Source organism: Mastomys coucha, unplaced genomic scaffold (genome assembly GCF_008632895.1).
Source record: "Mastomys coucha isolate ucsf_1 unplaced genomic scaffold, UCSF_Mcou_1 pScaffold18, whole genome shotgun sequence".
NCBI lineage: Eukaryota > Metazoa > Chordata > Mammalia > Rodentia > Muridae > Mastomys > Mastomys coucha.
The window spans coordinates 113,558,104-113,575,391 of record NW_022196900.1 but is presented as its reverse complement, the minus strand read 5'-3'; the positions used below and the strand labels follow the sequence as shown (position 1 = coordinate 113,575,391).

The window sequence follows — 17,288 nt, the reverse complement described above, 5'->3', positions numbered from 1 at the left end:
CTCTCTCTCTCTCTCTCTCGGCTACTCTGACCACATCCCAGCTCAATCCTGCCCTCCACAGCAGTTTAGGCTCTTTACCCCATCCTGTGTTAGCTCCCTTCTGCCCAGCGGTTGAGGACCTGTACCATGTGGTTGGTTAAATGGTACCTTGTAGCTGGTCTTTGCTACTTTGTGAGCCCTGGACCCCAGAGCATAGCTACCAGCTGTGATGGCTAGTCATCCCAACTGGGCACAATCCAGAACCACCCAGGGAAGAGAGCCTCAGTGAGGAATTATCTGGATCGTGTTGGCCAGGGGCATGCCTACGAGAGACTTTTCTTGATTCGATTAACTGAGATCCACCCAGAATGTGGGCCGCATCATTATATTTCATGAACAACGATGAGAGAGCTGAGCACTGACAAGCACGTATGCACATTCATATTCTTCCTCTGTCTCTCTCTCTCTCCCTCTCTGTCTTTCTTTCTCTGTCTCTCTCTCTCTCTCTGTCTGTCTCTCTGTCTTTCTCTCTGTCTGTCTCTGTCTCTGTCTGTTTCTGTCTGTCTCTCTGTCTCTGTCTCTCTGTCTCTGTCTCTCTGTCTGTCTCTCTGTCTGTCTCTCTCTGCCCCTCCCCCCCACTCTTACTCCACTCTTCACCGTGGATATAACTCACTGCTTCAGTGTGCTGACTGCCTCGACTCCTCTGCCTGGAATCGTGAGCAGAATGAACCCTGTCTTACTTAGGTCTCTATTACTGTGATAAAACACCACGTCCAAAACGACTTGGGGAGGAAAGGATTTGTTGCAGCTTACAGCATGGCTCACCCTATCTAGCCCTGTTATCATGGATCTGCTTTCATATACAACCCAGGAGCACCTGCCCAGGGGTGGCACAGTCCACAGTGAGCTGGCCCCTCCCACATCAATCAGAACTCAAGAAAATGGCCCCCACAGATTTGCTTACAGGTCAGTCTGATGGAGACATTTGCTCAATGGAGGCTCCATCTTCCTAGATGACTCTTGGCTTGTGTCAGGTTGATTAAAAAAACAAAACGAAAAAAACAACAAAAAAAACCCGAATCGGCACAAATCCTTTATCCCCTACGCTAAGTTTGTTTTTTATCATTTTATCAGTGAAACTTAGATATTAACACTAGAATGGTCAGTCACTATAAGATGCCCGGCTGCCATTGCTGCTGCCACAACCACTGGAGTCTCCTCCCTCCACCACCCTGACCTCACTCTGTTCACTGTCCTGCCAGGTCCTATACAGGTCCACACAAGGTCACCTGCACATACGGGTGACCATGGACCTGGACAGGGCTGTCCCAAGTCCAGCTTCATCCTGCTCTGCCTTCCCTGGTTGCTAACACACTTCTCACTCAAGAGAACTGCTGGCCCTCCCAGGAGGCCATATGCCCCACCCCTCGCTTCTTCTATTCCATGGCAAGTGTGGAGTGGCGTGCTCACACTGGTGCTTACTGATACACGCATGGAGGCACTGTGCTGCATTGATACGGTTCATCTCTTCCTGAAGACGCCCTTTGTCTTCAGCTTGGGATATGCCATAATAGAGAATCCACAATACATACCTTACAAAGAGCTGCAGGTCTGGAGGCTTAGCTCGATTACTACAGTGCTTGTTTGGCATGCACAAGGCTTGACTCTCAACACCCCATAAGCAGGGCATGATGGTGCACACCTGTTATCCCTATGATTTGGTAGGTGGAGGCGGGGGTGGGGGATCAGAAGTTCAAGGTCATCCTCTGTTGCATAGTGAACCTGAGGCCATCCTTGGATGTATGTGACTGGCTTCAAAGGAGACAGCGAGAGGAGGTGCATGACTTTGATCCCAGCACTCAGGAGCCAGAGGCAGGCAGATCTCTGTGAGTTCAAGGCCAGCCTGGTCTACATGGTGCATTCCAGGCCAGCCAAGGCTACAGATTGATACTCTGTCTCAGAGCAAGAGAGCAAGAGAGAGAGAAGAGAGATGGAGACAGAGAGAGAGCAAGAGCACAAGCCGATTAAACACCCTTGCAGAGTTCTTTCACCGTGCCCTTCATGCCCCATGGAGCTGAGGAAGCTCCTGACATTTGGCCTCCTCAGCCCAGTGGCCTACACTCCCCAGGCTGAGCTGAGCATCACCAAGAATGTCAGAGGAAGCCCAAGCTAGAGCTTCATCTATGCAGGTCTCTTAGGGAGTGGACACAGCGGGATGGGGATCGGCTGTTAAGGACTAGCACCTAGATGGCTGTGTACAGAGTTCCTTCCTTCGGTGGAAGGAGGAGTTCCCACATAGACCCTGAGCAGCTATGGCTTAGGTATTAGGAGGGTCCGAGCAAACTTTTTTACCTACTTGGGCTAAGAGTGGAATTCAGAGAAACAGGAAACAGAACAGCAGAAGGGGGCGGGGTCCAGCCACACCCGTGACACGGGGCCACAAGGGCTCTCGGGAAGCCTGCTAATTGGCCCCGACACCCCACCCAACACTTTTTCTTTCTGGTCACCTCCCAGCCACAATCCCATAAAAGGTCCTGGGAGAAACCACAACCCGATTAGCGGCTTCCTGCCATTCTCTGGCCTCCATCACTCCATCACCCCTACGAAAACACAACTACCCGCAGGCTGACACTGTCCTCCTACAGTTTCCAGGTCGCCTGAAGAAGGAAACTTCACAATGGCTGGGGAGGGGCTGGAGTTGGCAGCCAGGGCACTGCCCTTCCCACTGGAGGGAGTTAGAGGTGATAGAGGAATAGGGAGGTGTACCCCAGCCCTTGAAATAAATGAGGATCTACCTCTCCTGCATGAGGACTTCTGACTCTAGCTAGTTCTCACTGTTCCTTGCTGGCACGCTGACTGGGAGGGAGCTGTGGGCAGTAGCTTATCTTCACAGCTAACCACAGGGACCCAGGCCCTCTAAGGGCTCTGGACACAGAGAGCATCCAGAGACTTACACTCTAAGGCAGAAGTCCTCTCCACCTGCACCTGTCCTGGCCTCTCACTCACAACAGTGGGAAGCAAAAGCAAAGCTGGAATGAGGCTTCCCAAGGTCACAGGACGGAGAAATGCAGAGCTAGACAGCTGAGAGGGAAGTCCCTCACTAAGAGGGGAGGGACCACCCTGAACCGCTGAGCCATTCTGGCAGGTAATCCCCAGGTCCCATCCCTGGAGATCACGGCTTGACACAGGCCTACCCGAACCTTCAGCCAAGTGACCCTGCGTGCTATTGTCCCCACTACTAACAGGTATCCAGACCTCCTTTAATAATAGCTGGACACATGGGCACTGCTTAAGCTCCTACTGTATATCACCCATTAGTCTCCATGAGAAGTTACTCATTATGTCCACAGTTCTGAGATGGGCATTGTCGGACCTGTCTCACTAGCCCAAGCCAAGGCCTTGGGGACTGAAAACCCTACAGGTCACAGGGCATGAAGGGAACTAAGCCAGGGCTTCCTGCCTCCATTGCCTGGCTCATAGAGGGTAGGCACCTAGCCCATTAGTAGCCGCTTGTCCCACATTCCTGCCTGGCCCAATGCCTCCACACACAGGCCCTCAGAGAGGCATGAGGGTATGGCTCTCAGCATGATGCTGGCTCCAGAAGGACAGCTTTGAGAGGGAAACACAAACTGGAGTGGGACCCAGACCAGGACCAAACCCCTGCAGGCCCTGCCAACCAGCCACTCCTGGGATGCTCTTCACCTATCCCTACACCCCCTCCCACACTAAACACCTGCTCACTCTCAGCCTCCTCACCAGGCCATGGGCTCCTCAAGGCTGCCACTGTCCCTAAGATCCCCCTCCACACACACACCAATCACCAGCACTGAGTAGTTAGCAGAGGCAGCCAAGAAAATGGCGGTCAAAGGAAGGAGTCCGTGGCCACCAGGGAATGTGCTAGGCCTCCAGGCCCTAGGGAGGGGACAGGCCCAGGTTGACACCCCCACCAGCCCTTCAAGGATGGGAGCCAGACTATGATAAACAAGGAAGACGGAGAATATCCGGAGACAGAGATGCTGGATCATAGGCTCTGCCAGGACCATTAAACAAACACAGCCAGACGTGGAGCTAAGAGAATCCTTCATTGAAAACAAGCTTCAAAACAAACAACTACAGAAAGCCCAGGCTCTGGGTGGAAATCCTGCAGTGGCTCACAGGCCATGTGACAGCCAGAACTCCACTGGTCTCTGGGAGTTTCCCAGAGGAGGTGTCCCGCAGAGACCACAGCCTCACCAGTGCTAGGGGACCTTGTTCCCAGGCCAGGAGTTACAGACCACCTCAGCTCTCTAAGCATCCACATGTGGGTGACGGCCTGGCATGTGGCTCATTCACAGACAAGTGCACCTGACAGGACAGGCCCAGTGCTCCCACTAGCCAGACTGGGGACAGAAAGGTGTTCATGGCCATACTCACGACACTGCCACAGACGTTACCCCCGTCATAATGACCTCATTGTCTACAAAAGCCAGCACCTGTACCCTGACTCCATCACACAGCAGGGAGACAGCCAGCCTGTGTGGATGGGTCAAGCCTGGCTTGGCCTGCCTCTGCCCACCCTCACCCTGGGATGTTCACCAGATCCCAGGTTATGACTCAGAGTGGTCATGGGGCTACAGGCTGGCCTGCTCTTCTTCCTCACCCCACCATTGCCCAGAGCATCCTGGACAGAAGCTGTACATTAGCCCTGTCCTCTGGTCCCAGTAGGCCCCAGAGCCCCACCTGCCTCCCATCTGGCCATGCTCTGTGCTTTCCTACAGTCTCATCCATTGTTGGTGCCTCCTCTGTCAGGCCCAGGGAACCCCCGTCCTCAGAGCCAAAACTCAGGGAACTTCAGTGCCTGTGCCCCAACACAAGTCACAGGAAGCAGGGGACACAGCAGACAGGCACAGAAGAAAGGGAGATACTGGTGTTGGGCCAGAACACCCCAACCTGAGGGAGAGCTGGCCCACTGCCCAGTCTTGTCACCTCCAAGCTGGCCTCCTGTCCTCTTCCCTCTGCTCCCTTCCAGGGAGTGACTCACTTCCCTCCTGGAAAAAAAATCAGCAAGCATCCCTTCTCTGGTCCCTATTTCTCACTGGAGTTCACCTCAGGACGGGGAGCTAGGTTTCTAATAGGGACATGAGGGAGCCAGAATCCTATCATGCTTAAGCTTCAATGTGAGGAGTATGATTCCCAGATATGCCAGTGACTTCAGCAATGACCCCCTCCAGAGGAACACTACTATTGCCTGTCCCCACATCCACTGACACACATGTCCCCATATCCACGGACAGACACCTGTCCCCACATCCACCTGCCAGCCACCTGTCCCCACATCCACTGACAGACACCTGTTCCCACATCTGTCAGCTACTTGTCCCCACATCTACTGGCAGCCACCTGCCCCCACATCCACCTGCTAGCCACCTGTTCCCATATCCACCTGCTAGTCACCTGTCCTCATATCTACCTGCCAGCCACTTGTTCCCACATCCACCTGCCAGCCCTGTTCCCACATCCACCTGCCAGTCACTTGTCCCATACCCATAGGCCAAGGCCTCTCCAGTAGCTGCCACAGCCATGCTCCATGGTCAGGAGCCTGTTTCTTTGTCCCAGGTATGAGCAGATGCTCAGCTCTGCCTTCCTCCCTCCTATGGCAGCATCAATCCAGCTCTGCCTCCTCCAATTCTACCAGACTATGCTGGGATTTACTGCCCCTTTTACATTTGAATTATGCTCCAATAGTCTAGAGCAGACAGAACTGTGGTACTGGAAATCCTGGGCATCTCTCATGTGGCAGAAGTTAGAGGCTAGGAGTACAGAAGCCATGGGCCAGCACCCAGAGAGGCAAGGCTAGGCAGATGTTCCCCGTGACACATGCCTCTGTCCAGAGTCTGCCCAGAACCAGTTGAGAGAGATGGACACTCACCTGAGAGGCAGCCTTCCTGGCCAGGCTTCTGGCTCCAGCCGGGACAGCACCTGAACACAGTGCGGGTCTCTGTGGCATATACCTGTCTGTAGCTCATGTAGTACACAGTCCTGGAACAGAAGAGACAGGGTGTGTTGATCATTATGGGGTCAGTGCTTCAGCTCTCAGAGCACCCCAAAGATAGGTGCTTGCCCTCTCAGAGCACCCTAGATAGGCGCTTGCCCACACAAGGTAAGCAGGCTAAGGTACCCAGGGAACTGGGACCCCACACACCAGTGCCTGGCTCCTTCTGTCTGCCGTCTTCACAGGGTGGCTCCTAAGAGCCTGTAGGGCTACTGGAGGCTCCTTTTTTCCCATCCTTGTCTGCCTCAGCCTCCTTCCCTTGTTCCAATGATAACCGGTAAGACAGATGGCTGCTGGTGCTGGTTGTCAGCTCTGTCCAATCTGGTCACTTTGTCTGTCAATCCTGACACTAGGTTTGAACACTGACTCTGACTACCCCAAATCCATGCCTGCCTATAATGGGACTCGCCTAGGGAACAAAATCTGTTTAGCCGGTCATCAGTTAAGATGGGGACACACAGGGGTAGTGAATGGCACCCTGAGACTACAAGGAAAGCATGTGGAGATGGGGCAGCTGCTGACACCCCACGATAGGTCCTGCTCCCTCGGGACCTCAGCCCTACACTGGGACTTCCAACTTAAAAACTGCCTTGTCTTTTTAATTTTTATTGTGTGTGTGGGTACACACACATGTGTCATATGTGTAGAGACAATGTTGAGTGACTTCCTCAGTCTTATTTTTGCCCCCTTTTGAAGCAGTCTCTCACTGAAACTGGAGTTCACCAATCGCCTAGCCTGGCTGACCAGCAAGCCCCAGGGACCCACCTGGCTTTGTCACCTCAGACTGGGGTTGCTGGTCTGCAATGCTATGCCTGCCTAGCATTTTTATGTGGGTTGTGGGGATCTGAACACAAGTTTCTAACGCTTGCATGACAACTCCTTTACCAACTGAGCCATCTCCCAACGCCCCTCCAGAGCTGTTTTTAGGCCACCTGATTTGTCAGCATTTGTCACAACAGCTCTAGGAAACAAACACAGACCTCCCAGCTTCATATATGCCCTGGGCTCTATGACAGTGAAACCTCAATGCTTATAGAGACAGACTGAAAGGAGACACAAAGAACCAGAAACAGTGTGATGGTGGGAAAACGGGTAGAGAGAAGATGGTGACTCCCACCTCCCCCACCAGCCTCCAGCTTGCAGGGTCAACAGCTGCAGAAGCTAGGTCAACAAGCACAGGTTAAGGGCCCTCGAGGCCCCGGGGAATGGTCAGGTGCCCAGGCTGTATCTCCAGGTAACAAGCCAGCCTATGCTTTCTGGGGCCAGCACACCAAAAGCCATGTGGCCCCAGGCTCTGTCCAATAAACAGGGCCGAGGCCACTTCCCGGAAGCATGTGTTCCTGAACAGACTCTCCACACAGAAACTCTGGGAGTGCCTTACAAAATACCACCTTGGCAGGACATGAAACCACTTGCCCGGACAGAAACCGACCACAGCGTGAACAATATTTGGCAGCACTAGAGCACTCGAGCCTGGCCATCGTAAATATTTATCCCCTTGCCTGGGCTGCAGACAGGGCTGGGCTACGTGCAGCTCACCCTGACACTCCTCCACAAGGCCCCTGAAGGAAAAGATTCTTGGAGAGGCTAGGCAGCCATGAGAACCAAACCTAGCTACCACTAGCTCACTTGGACTCTGAACCTGCGGGGCTGGAGGCTTGGGGACCATGTGAGAATGGAGGCTGTTGGGACCATGTGAGAATGGAAAGTTTTGGGACAATGTAGGAATGGAGACTTATGGGTCCATGTCAGATTTGAGGCTGCTGTGGCCATGTTAGAAAGGAGGCCATAATACTCTGGGCTTTCCAAGAGGGGTGCACGCTCCAAGATTTAAATGCCAGCTCTCTCCATTCCTTCTCCCTTCCTTCCTTCCTCTGGGTGACTCCTCATTACCCCTCAAAGGACCTCTTTATATAGCTTAGAGAGTTCCCAGCCTGGTGACCTGGATGTTTGTCTGACCTGTCAGGAAAGACTCTCTCACACTGAGACCCTTGAACTCCCTCTGGCCCCTCAGGCTGATGTCAGCACCATCTCCCCTGTCTTTGGTGAGGCCACACACAACACCAAGGGCCCATTAAAAGATGGTGGCAGGTGCCACGAGGGAATGGCCTACACAGTCACCTTAGCCTCATGCAGGTCAATACAGATGGGGAACTGAGGCCAGAAAAAGTTCTCAATCTGGCCAAGCAAATTCAGACTGAGGGGCTGGGATCCCAGTATACCCTGGGATGTCTGCCCCACAAGAACTCAAAGAGGGTCCCCCAAAAAAACAAAACAAAAACCTAGGGGATACAGGAATGGCTCAGTGGGTGAGAACAGATACTGTGAAAGCAACAGGACATAAGTTTGAACCCCCAACATCTATGTAAATGGCTGGGCATGGCTACATGTGCATGTGAGCCCAGCATTGGAGGAAAGGATTGAGCCAAGGAGCTTGCTGGTCAGCCAGACTAGCTATGCAGCGAGCTTCCAGCTTTGTAAGAGAGCCCAAAGAAAGAGAGAAAGACAGAAACAGAGGAACCCTCTATACTGGCTGGTTTTGTGTGTCAACTTTACACAAGCTGGAGTTATCACAGAGAAAGGAGCCTCCCTTGAGGAAATGCCTCCATGAGATCCAGCTGCAAGGCATTTTCTCAGTTAGTGATCAAGGGTGGTAGGGCCCATTGTGGGTGGTGCCATCCCTGGGCTGGTGGTCCTGGGTTCTATAAGAAAACAAACTGAGAAAGCCAGGGAAAGCAAGCCAGTAAGTAACATCCCTCCATGGACTCTGCATCAGCTTCTGCTTCCTGACCTGCTTGAGTTCCAGTCCTGACTTCCTTTGGTGATGAACAGTAATGTGGAAGTAAGCTGAATAAACCCTTTCCTCCCCACCTTGCTTCTTGGTCATGATGTTTGTGCAGGAATAGGAAGCCTGACTAAGACACCCTCTATAGCAGACAATCCCACCATGCTCAAAGCCTGACATTACAATGTATAGTGATGTCCCTCAGGCTTGGGCACCACCTGAGCCCACTGGTGACCCCTCCCATTCAGAATTCAGCATTTGGCTGTATTACATCCTCAGACTGCTGGAGGACCAGCAAGGCTGACAAGAGAGCCCACTTTGCCCCACCCCCATGCAGTTAGACTTGATGGTGACACATTATCTGACCTCATTCCTGTATTAAACACTGTGCCACTCAGGCCAAGCTAGAATACATCCCAAAGTGAGCTCCATTCATGAGCCTAGGAAGAGAGACAAGGCCCCAGGGCTCTGGGAGGAGACTGAGACCGTGACATTGGTGGGTCTTTTCCAGTGGGGGAAAAGTGTTCCACTGGGTCAGGCGCTCTGGAGAAGGGAGGGTGGTCTTGGGCTGGCTTAAGAGGGATAAGCTAGGGTCAGCACAGCAGGACAACTGTCCCAGATGAGGATCGGAGGAACGTCCCAGTGCTCGGGAAAGACAGCAAGAAAGACTTCAAGGCCTCAAGCATGCCCGTGTTTGCTGTACTCAGGGTGCTGAGATGAGCCTGGTTGGTGTGTGTACCTTCTGACTCCATGGTTGGGCCTGTCATCCTCTATAGGCACAAAGGCAAATGGCTCAGGGTCACCTCAGAGTAGGAAGGGGAAAGGAGAAAAACAGGTCGGTGTCCAACAAAGAGGATGCCCTCAACCAGAGCTTTGGCCCCACCTGGAGCCTAGAACCCGAAATGCCACATGGGACCCCCACCTGGGGATGAACCTGGCTGTGAACCCCACCTGGCTGTGTTTCAGGCTAGCGGGCAGATGAAGGGAACCAGATACCTTGAGCTGGGCAGAATGATGAGAGATCCCAGAACCTGGATACGAGCCATCTTGAGATATCCAGAAAACCCTGACACAGACAAGATATCAAATAACCATCTTCCATGCCTCTCCACCAGTGCTCTGCCCTCTCTACCCTGAGCCAGGGAAGTATGGCCCTCCTAGAGAGTAGTAGATCATCAGCCACTTTGGACCCCTGCCAACCTATAAACCTTGACTGTCACAGAACCTTCAGCCACAGGGCCCAGGGGCCACAGGTTCCAGCCACGGGGTGTCTTTCACAAGCTATGGGCAGGGAGACACAGGTTAGAGGACCCAACACTGCTTCATAAACATGTGCATGCATGGCCATGTGAAGGTTGGAAGGAGGGGTACAAAATGTTGACCTCTGAGGATGGGGAGGTTCCTCCTTCCCCTTGGTCTCCTGACCTGCAGCCTGTCACCCCATGGAGGCAGGAGCAGGCTGTGCTCTGCAGACCCGAGCAGCATGCTCCACCCAGGTCAGCTGCTACAGTCCTCCACTCCCACCCCTCAGCACTTCCCACCTCCAGACACGGCCACAGGTGTCCTGGGCAAGGACTTTTTCCAGCGCTATCCTACACAAGCCTGAATGGACAGCAAATACACACTAACGCTCAAGCGGCCCCTGGAGCTCCTAGGTCAGGCAGAGCAGGCCCAGGTGCCCTGTGAACCCCAGACCCAACAAGAGCAGCAGCACTGAGACTCCTTGCTGAGCATGCTGCTTTCCTTGACAAACTCCACCTGGCCAGGGCTGCAGCCACCTCTACCGCCTCCTCAACACACAACAATTCCACTCTGCACTGCTCCCCGCTGCCCAGCTTCTGCAGGTAGGCCCTGCAGAGACAGCTATGCAAAGGCACTCCTTAAGTTTGATTTTTAAATAAAACATTGAGCAATACGTTTTCACAGGCTTGGGCACTAGGCCCAGGGGTCAGCTGGCTGAGTAGGAATCTCCAGCTGGAACCTCAGCTGGTTGAGCTGGAATTCTACCTTCTGGCCAATCAGCACTCGTAACCTGAGGGTCTGACCACCACCGGCGCTCCTCCCCACCCTCAAAAGTGACCTGGCCTGCCTGAGCAGGCCTGCTAGAGTCTAGGGGTAAAAGACTATGTCCTCTGAAGGGAATCAGGTTGAACCAAGGTGGGGCCCCAATCCTAGCTGCCTGACCCTAACGGTCACTGCTGCTGCTCCTAGCTGAGAACTGGTCCCCGTTAATTAGATCAGGATCTCCACCACTTACCTGCGCTCTTGGCCAACACACCATGCCTGCTGCCCGCAGCCTGACCTCCACACAGGCACTATGCGGCTGAAGGCTTGCACACAAGGCTGGCGGTGGCCAACCAGGGTCAGCTTCTGTTCTGCACACACGTGGGGCCTGGAAAAAAGGACAGTGACATTCAACTTCTCTACTGGCAACGGCCATGCCTCCATGCCTATACTAGGTATCCAAGTATCCCACGCTAGGCTACAGCATGTTGCCCATCTGGCATCCACTTGGGACTCCCGGACAAGGGGACTAAGAAGGAACGAGGGCCATGCATGGCATCTTCCACTCGGATCCTGAGCTGCATAAGGCACTATCCCTAAGAATCAGGAGGGTAGGCAGAATCTCCTGTCCCCTAGCCCAGGAGCTCAGGGTAGAGGGGACCTGCAGGCCTTGTTGGGACTCAGGCTTATCCCCAAGCCCCGAGGCCCCAGAACACCCTCCCTCACTCCTGCTACCTCAATGTCTCCCTGGCATCCACATAGGAGTATGTGGATACGACCCAGGAGGAGGGGTGGAGACAAATAGAAAACCAAAAACCTGGCCACTCTCCAGCCACACCTGGGGCAGTGATTCTTTGTATGTTTCTGCCCTTCACTCAGCCCAGAAGCCAGCCTAGTGGAGCACGACGCCAAAGGTGGGTGGACTAAGACAGCCTCCAGGCCCACCAAGTAGAGAAAAGGCTCCTGCCCAGTAAGAGAAAACTCAGCTGGAAGGGCCATCTGCAGATGTACAGCAGGAAATGTACACAAAACTCAGGCTCACTCAAGCCTGAGGGACCAGAGGATACAAAGGCAAGCTGTGGGACCGAAGACAAGACCAAGGAAGCAGGTGAGTGCCCCACATGGCCCAAGAAACGAAAGGGAGCATTCTACCTGCGAGGGTGACCGGGCTCTGATCTCAGTCCCCAGCACAAAGGGCTACCAGCTACACTCACACAGACCAGAGTTGCTTTCCAGTCTGGTGGGTGCTTACAGAAATCCCAGCAATCCTCTGCATACAGCCCCTCCCTCTCTCTCTTCAGGGCACAGAGTAAGCAGGGGCCACCCATCCCTCCTACCCTAGCTGAGGTCCCTGCTCTATCAGGGGCTCTGCCCCCGATCCGATACTCCTACATGGCCTCACTCTTCTCGGTGACTGCTGGGTGCTGTCCAAAGTTCAGCACTTAAGAGACCCAGACCACCCCAACCAACAGCTCTGGCCCCAGACCAGCCACCCCCAGACGGATGTTCTGACCCAGAGGCCTTTATTTTTGCTCTTTCCCTGGCTCTGCTGGGTGGGACGCCACCCCCGCAGGGAAGTGCACAGACCAACTGCAGACAAGATGAAAGTACCAGACAGACATCAGGGGCTCCCAGCCCTGAGCAGGTCTGCACCTGCCCAGGGTGAAGCCAGGTCATCTAAACCCTAGCTTTCCTTCAGTCACAGCATAGCCATAGGCACAGGACTGTCATACTCAGTCCTAAGACCTCCTGTGGGGCAGTCCCCACTGTACCTTCCCCAGTCTTCCAAACTTCCCATCTAGGCAGAAGTTAGCCATGCCAAGTCTGGAGTGAATGCAGGGTGAGGACTGTCAGGTCCCAGGATGAAGCAGTGGGATCTGGGGTGTGCTATAAACCGCACATGTGCACTGTAGCTGTGGATGGATTCTCCATGGCCAGGCGGGACCCCAGACAGGACTGAGCGGCTGTGAAATTCCAGAACCTGATGGGAAGGGCTTTCTGCCACTTCACACAGATAATCCCCCATGGGATAGACCCCCACTCCCACCCTCTGCCTTGCTGATATCAGGCACCCTCTAGGCACCACCCCAGGGGTGCCCCTTTCACCACCAGAAAGAAGGTGGCAGTGACTGACTCCCTCAGTTGTTTTAAGACCATCTGCCAATCAGAAATGGAGCCTGGACCCAAGACCCCGCCTCTTGCTGAGCTCTGCTGTGCCTCTCAGATGGATGGCTAGCTAAGAACATTGAACCTGGACTTCAGAGGCCTGTTGTGAGCCAAGTATCCCAGGCTAAGAATATGGGGACGAAGCCAGGGCAGGGTTTTGCACAGGGCGGTGGTCCCCACACAGGGAAAGCCCTCCTCAGCCTTCTCTGGCCCGGGCCTGGCCTCACTTTTGATCCTTGTAGCCTCCACTTTGCTGTGTGCCCACAGGAGACTGCCCTTTGTGGGACCTCTGTGTTCAGTGGAACATAGGGAAGTTCCACTGAACACACACACACACACACACACACACACACACACACACACACCTGCCCTCTGGCTAGTTACTTAGAACTCTCCCTGCCATGGCCACAGAGTAGCTCTTCTCTCTCTCTCTCTCTCTCTCTCTCTCTCTCTGTCTCTTCCTGTCCCTGGTCTGCACCTAAGGCCTGAGAGAGCAACATGGCTGGTATGAAAACATCTGTGACATGTAGAGAATGTCACTGTCTCCAATGTGACGAGGGTCAGCAGGAATCTACACAGACAGGAGACCAACCTAGAGGCTTCAAAGCTCTTACAAGAACCTGGTGGTTAATTGGCATGAGTGAAGGGTTGGGGTGGCACAGGAACCCAGTGCCCCTCCTAGGAAGTGTGGGCAAACGTACATGGTGGAGGATGGAGAACTCTGAGGAAGGGAAGCCAAGGGAGAGACAGAAAGACAGCCTCAGCTCAGGCCCCAGAAGAACACAGCAAAGGCTCAAGCTCTTCAGCAGGTCAAAGGCATCTTTCCATTCCTTGCCATCTCATGCAGCTTCCCGCCAAGGCAGGAGAGGCAAAGCCCAAGCCACAAGCTGGACCCAGTGCCATCAAAGGGAGGGGACCTCAGTCCAGCTGCAGAGCCATCTGCTGAAGGATGGAGGGATGCAGTCTTTGCAGGAGCTGAAAGCCAGGGATGCTCATGGCAATGGCACCCTTCATCAGGGTATGGAAGTGGGAGGCACACTGTCTCCATAGCTTCAGAGGGCAGAGTTTGTCTATACCTCCCTCCTTTGCCTCATGGTTCACCTTTGAGTATACTGCCCTGGCCTGGGTACAGCTGGCACACTGGAAAATGTGAGGCTTTGGGGATAGGAGCCCAGCGGTTGTCTAGAGCATGTCAACACTGAGAAGAGGCAGATCAGAGACCCTCAGGTGCCTCCGCCAGGCACATGACCAGCACAGGATGCTCAGCAGACACATCGTCCTTCCCCTGCTCCACAACCCCCCACCCCACCCGACTGCACAGGCACAGCACCTCCTGTCTTCTGGGGCATCTGGTCATTCACCATCAACCTCCTCACATCCTGAAGAGGAGTGTTAGAGGACTACTAGAGAGATAAACTCTCAGTCATAGAGAATGTGGCTGTTTAAGCCCTCAGGCCTGTGTGTGTGTGTGTGTGTGGGGGGGTGCTAGTACCTGCCTGGGTAGTAGGAGAGGGTCAACATCATTAGCTGATTCCAAAGCCTTGGGACTGCGTTTCTTAGCCTAGCTGCCCAAAAGGACTCCAGACTGGGAGAAGTCCTGTGCTTCGAAGCTGCATATGAACATGTGGCCGGTGCAGCCTCAGGCAGAGCTGGTCAGAGCTTCAACACATGGGCAACCTCTCTCTCCATCCTCAACGGGGCTGCAGGAAGCCCTTAAGCAGTCATGCCAACCCCACGCTGTTCGGCAACCATTCCCATCCCCAGTTGAAGCAGGCAAGGCGTACTTCCTCCAAGCTGAGAAGTCACTTAGATGCAAAAACAAATAGGTGGCCATGCTCCACCCACTGACTCTGAGCGCCTATGGTCAGCAGCAGCCAGAGAATCAACCGCACTGTTCCAGCAGACTCGTGAGGGTCCACCGGGCACCTAGGATGGGAGTGAGGGGTGCTCTACCCCTAGAGCCCACAGAGGCCCATGGCTTGCACACCAACAGTAGGGGGCTATGGGCAGGAGGACAAAGTACTGTGAAAACTCTGCAGTTATCAGTTCAGGAAAACTGGCCAAGGAGGTGTGGCGGCTGTGCCAGGCCCTGCCAGCTCATCAGAACTCCCCAGGAGAGAAAGGCAGCAGAGGAACAGCCAAGAAGTATTTCCTAGGGTCCTGGCTGCCTTCCCAGCGCCCCTCCCCTGCTCCTCCGAGTTTCGGGGCACTAAGAGCAAACCTGAAAGGTCACCTCTGAAAGCTGGTCCTCATGGCTTCCACCTGCTGTGTGTTCAGCCAATTAAGCGGCTCCTCCTACAAAGCCCACGGAGATATTGCCACTGGTCTGGCCAAATGAAACTGCCTCACTCGCCCAGCCAGCTAGAGTTCATGTGCAGATGCCCAAGAGATGTGGGTCTGGGGAAGAGAGCCAGGGTTTTTGCCCAATCTGGATCTCAGACCCAAAGGGGACAATCTGAGAACAGAGGGTTATTGGGGGCACAGAAGGGCCAGCAAGCGGGTGCACGGCTGCAGAGATGCAGCCGCCTCTGCAAGAGGGGAAGGCAGTCTCTGGAAATTGCATCAAGAGGAAGAAGGGTCAGGCTCTCCTGCTACCCATTCCCAGCTAATTCCAACAGCTTTTTCAATAGCTGAAGGCTTCCTAGGCCCAGGTGAGCAGGACACAGGCAGCAAGCTCTTGGCTCCACACCAGCAGGAGCGGACAGAGCCCGGTGGGGAACCATAAACGGCGAGCAACAGTTTCCACACGTGCCAGATTGCATCCACCCACCTGGAACCTCAGGAAGCCTGTGTCTGCAGCCCCTCTCAACCATGGAAGAGACAGGCAGGCTGGCAGCCCTCGCCCACCACGCTAATTGCAATAATCACTCTAGGACTGAAGCTCCCTCGGACTCGGTTAAGAGAAATGAACCGCAGAAGTCGGGGACATAGGTTGTTGCCTCTGTTCACGGGCGAGAGGACCCCAACTCTCCTTTGTAATGGCCACAAAGGCCAACGCAAGACCCAGGGAGGAGGTCCCGAGGGCACCTGTCCCAGTAGAAAGCTTGTCCTCTCATTCCCCCAAGGAACCACGACTCTGTCCTCACGGCCAGGTATATGCTGGATCCATCAGTGCCAGCCCTGGACAGAGCAGCAAATCTCTTCTGTGGGTGAAAAGGTGCCCTAACTGGCAGAGTGGAAGCCCCAACCCCGGCCTGAAGGGTCCCCGTCTACTCCCCATGCCGCCCCAGCAGCCTTGCCAAGTTTACAAGGCTCCACCTTGCACCCTGCGGGGAAGGGCTGGTGAGTGCCACAGGCCTCTCATCCGTACACCTCATCCACTCTCGGTCTCACTTCGCACCAGTTTTCCTTTGAGGCCAACAGAGGGATCGCTTTGCAGTTTAAGAGAGACCGCTAACCGGCCAGTTGGGGAATCATCTTTCAAAATTAAATCCGTCGCCGCTGGCTCCCTGACCCTCTCTTCCTGCCCATTCTAGTACTGAATTCCTTCTCCCGAGGCCCCAGAGCGCACGTGTTTAACACACAAAACAGTTCTGGCAGCCCCCTTTGGGCACCCCCGCCCCTGCGCAGGCCCCCGGACCCCAGGAGACCAGCTTGGGGAGGAAGTGGGACCAGGCTGCTTCCTCTCGGCCGCCTCCAAGCCGGCTCCCCAGCTGGACCCTGCGCCGCAGGGGCTTGGATTCCTCACCTCTCCAGAGTTCGCCATCCGTCTAAGTCTGCAGGACCCTTACTGCAGAGGCGGGAGCCCAGAGGTCCTGCGGCAGACTCGAGGGCCCCAGATCCAATCCGGGACCCCGGGTCTGGACCATTCCCTCCTCAGTTAAAGCAAAGAGCCCATTGTTCTGTGGCCCCAGGGACAAAGCCCCGAGCTCTGTCCGGGTCAGCATTGCCCCCAGGAGCCTCGCGACTCGCGCTACTCACATGCTCGGCTGCAGCGGGCGCTGGGGTAGCGGCTGGGAGGCTGCAGGCACGGCGGGGTGCAGCAGCAGCGCCAGGGCCACCACGCGCCAAGCCGCCCTCGCCTCCACCCGGACAGGCATAGTGCGCGCGGTAACGCTCCCACTCGGTCCTCGGCTCTTCGACTCACAGGCTGCCCTTGCGGCCGGTAGACGCTGTCTTCACTCGCTCCATACCCCGGAGGACAGCGGAGCACCGCAACCCAGTCGCACCAGGTGCGGGGCGCGAGGTTCCCGCAGGTGTGGATGGGGCAGTTGCCTGGAGCTCCGATACCTTCGCGCTCCGCTCGGCGTGGCCAGACACTGGCCAGGAGTGATGGAGAGCAAACTTGGAGCGGGACGCCCCAGACGTCAGGCCCGCCCGCCC

At 54.9% G+C, this 17,288-nt stretch overlaps 1 protein-coding gene across 3 annotated transcripts in view; it reads right to left on the bottom strand.

Moving 5' to 3' along the window:
• Positions 1-17,272, bottom strand: part of Megf6 (multiple EGF like domains 6) — a 104,061-nt gene extending 86,789 nt beyond the window's left edge. For all 3 annotated transcript variants that reach the window (XM_031379683.1, XM_031379685.1, XM_031379684.1), the window contains exons 1-3: positions 16,887-17,272; positions 11,053-11,187; positions 5,888-5,997 (exon numbers count right to left, since the gene is read on the bottom strand). In XM_031379683.1, the coding sequence (XP_031235543.1) occupies positions 5,888-5,997; positions 11,053-11,187; positions 16,887-17,005 (364 nt within the window). In that variant the 5' untranslated portion in view covers positions 17,006-17,272. The remainder of the gene's footprint in view (positions 1-5,887; positions 5,998-11,052; positions 11,188-16,886) is intronic.
• Between the last annotated feature and the right edge of the window lie 16 nt (positions 17,273-17,288).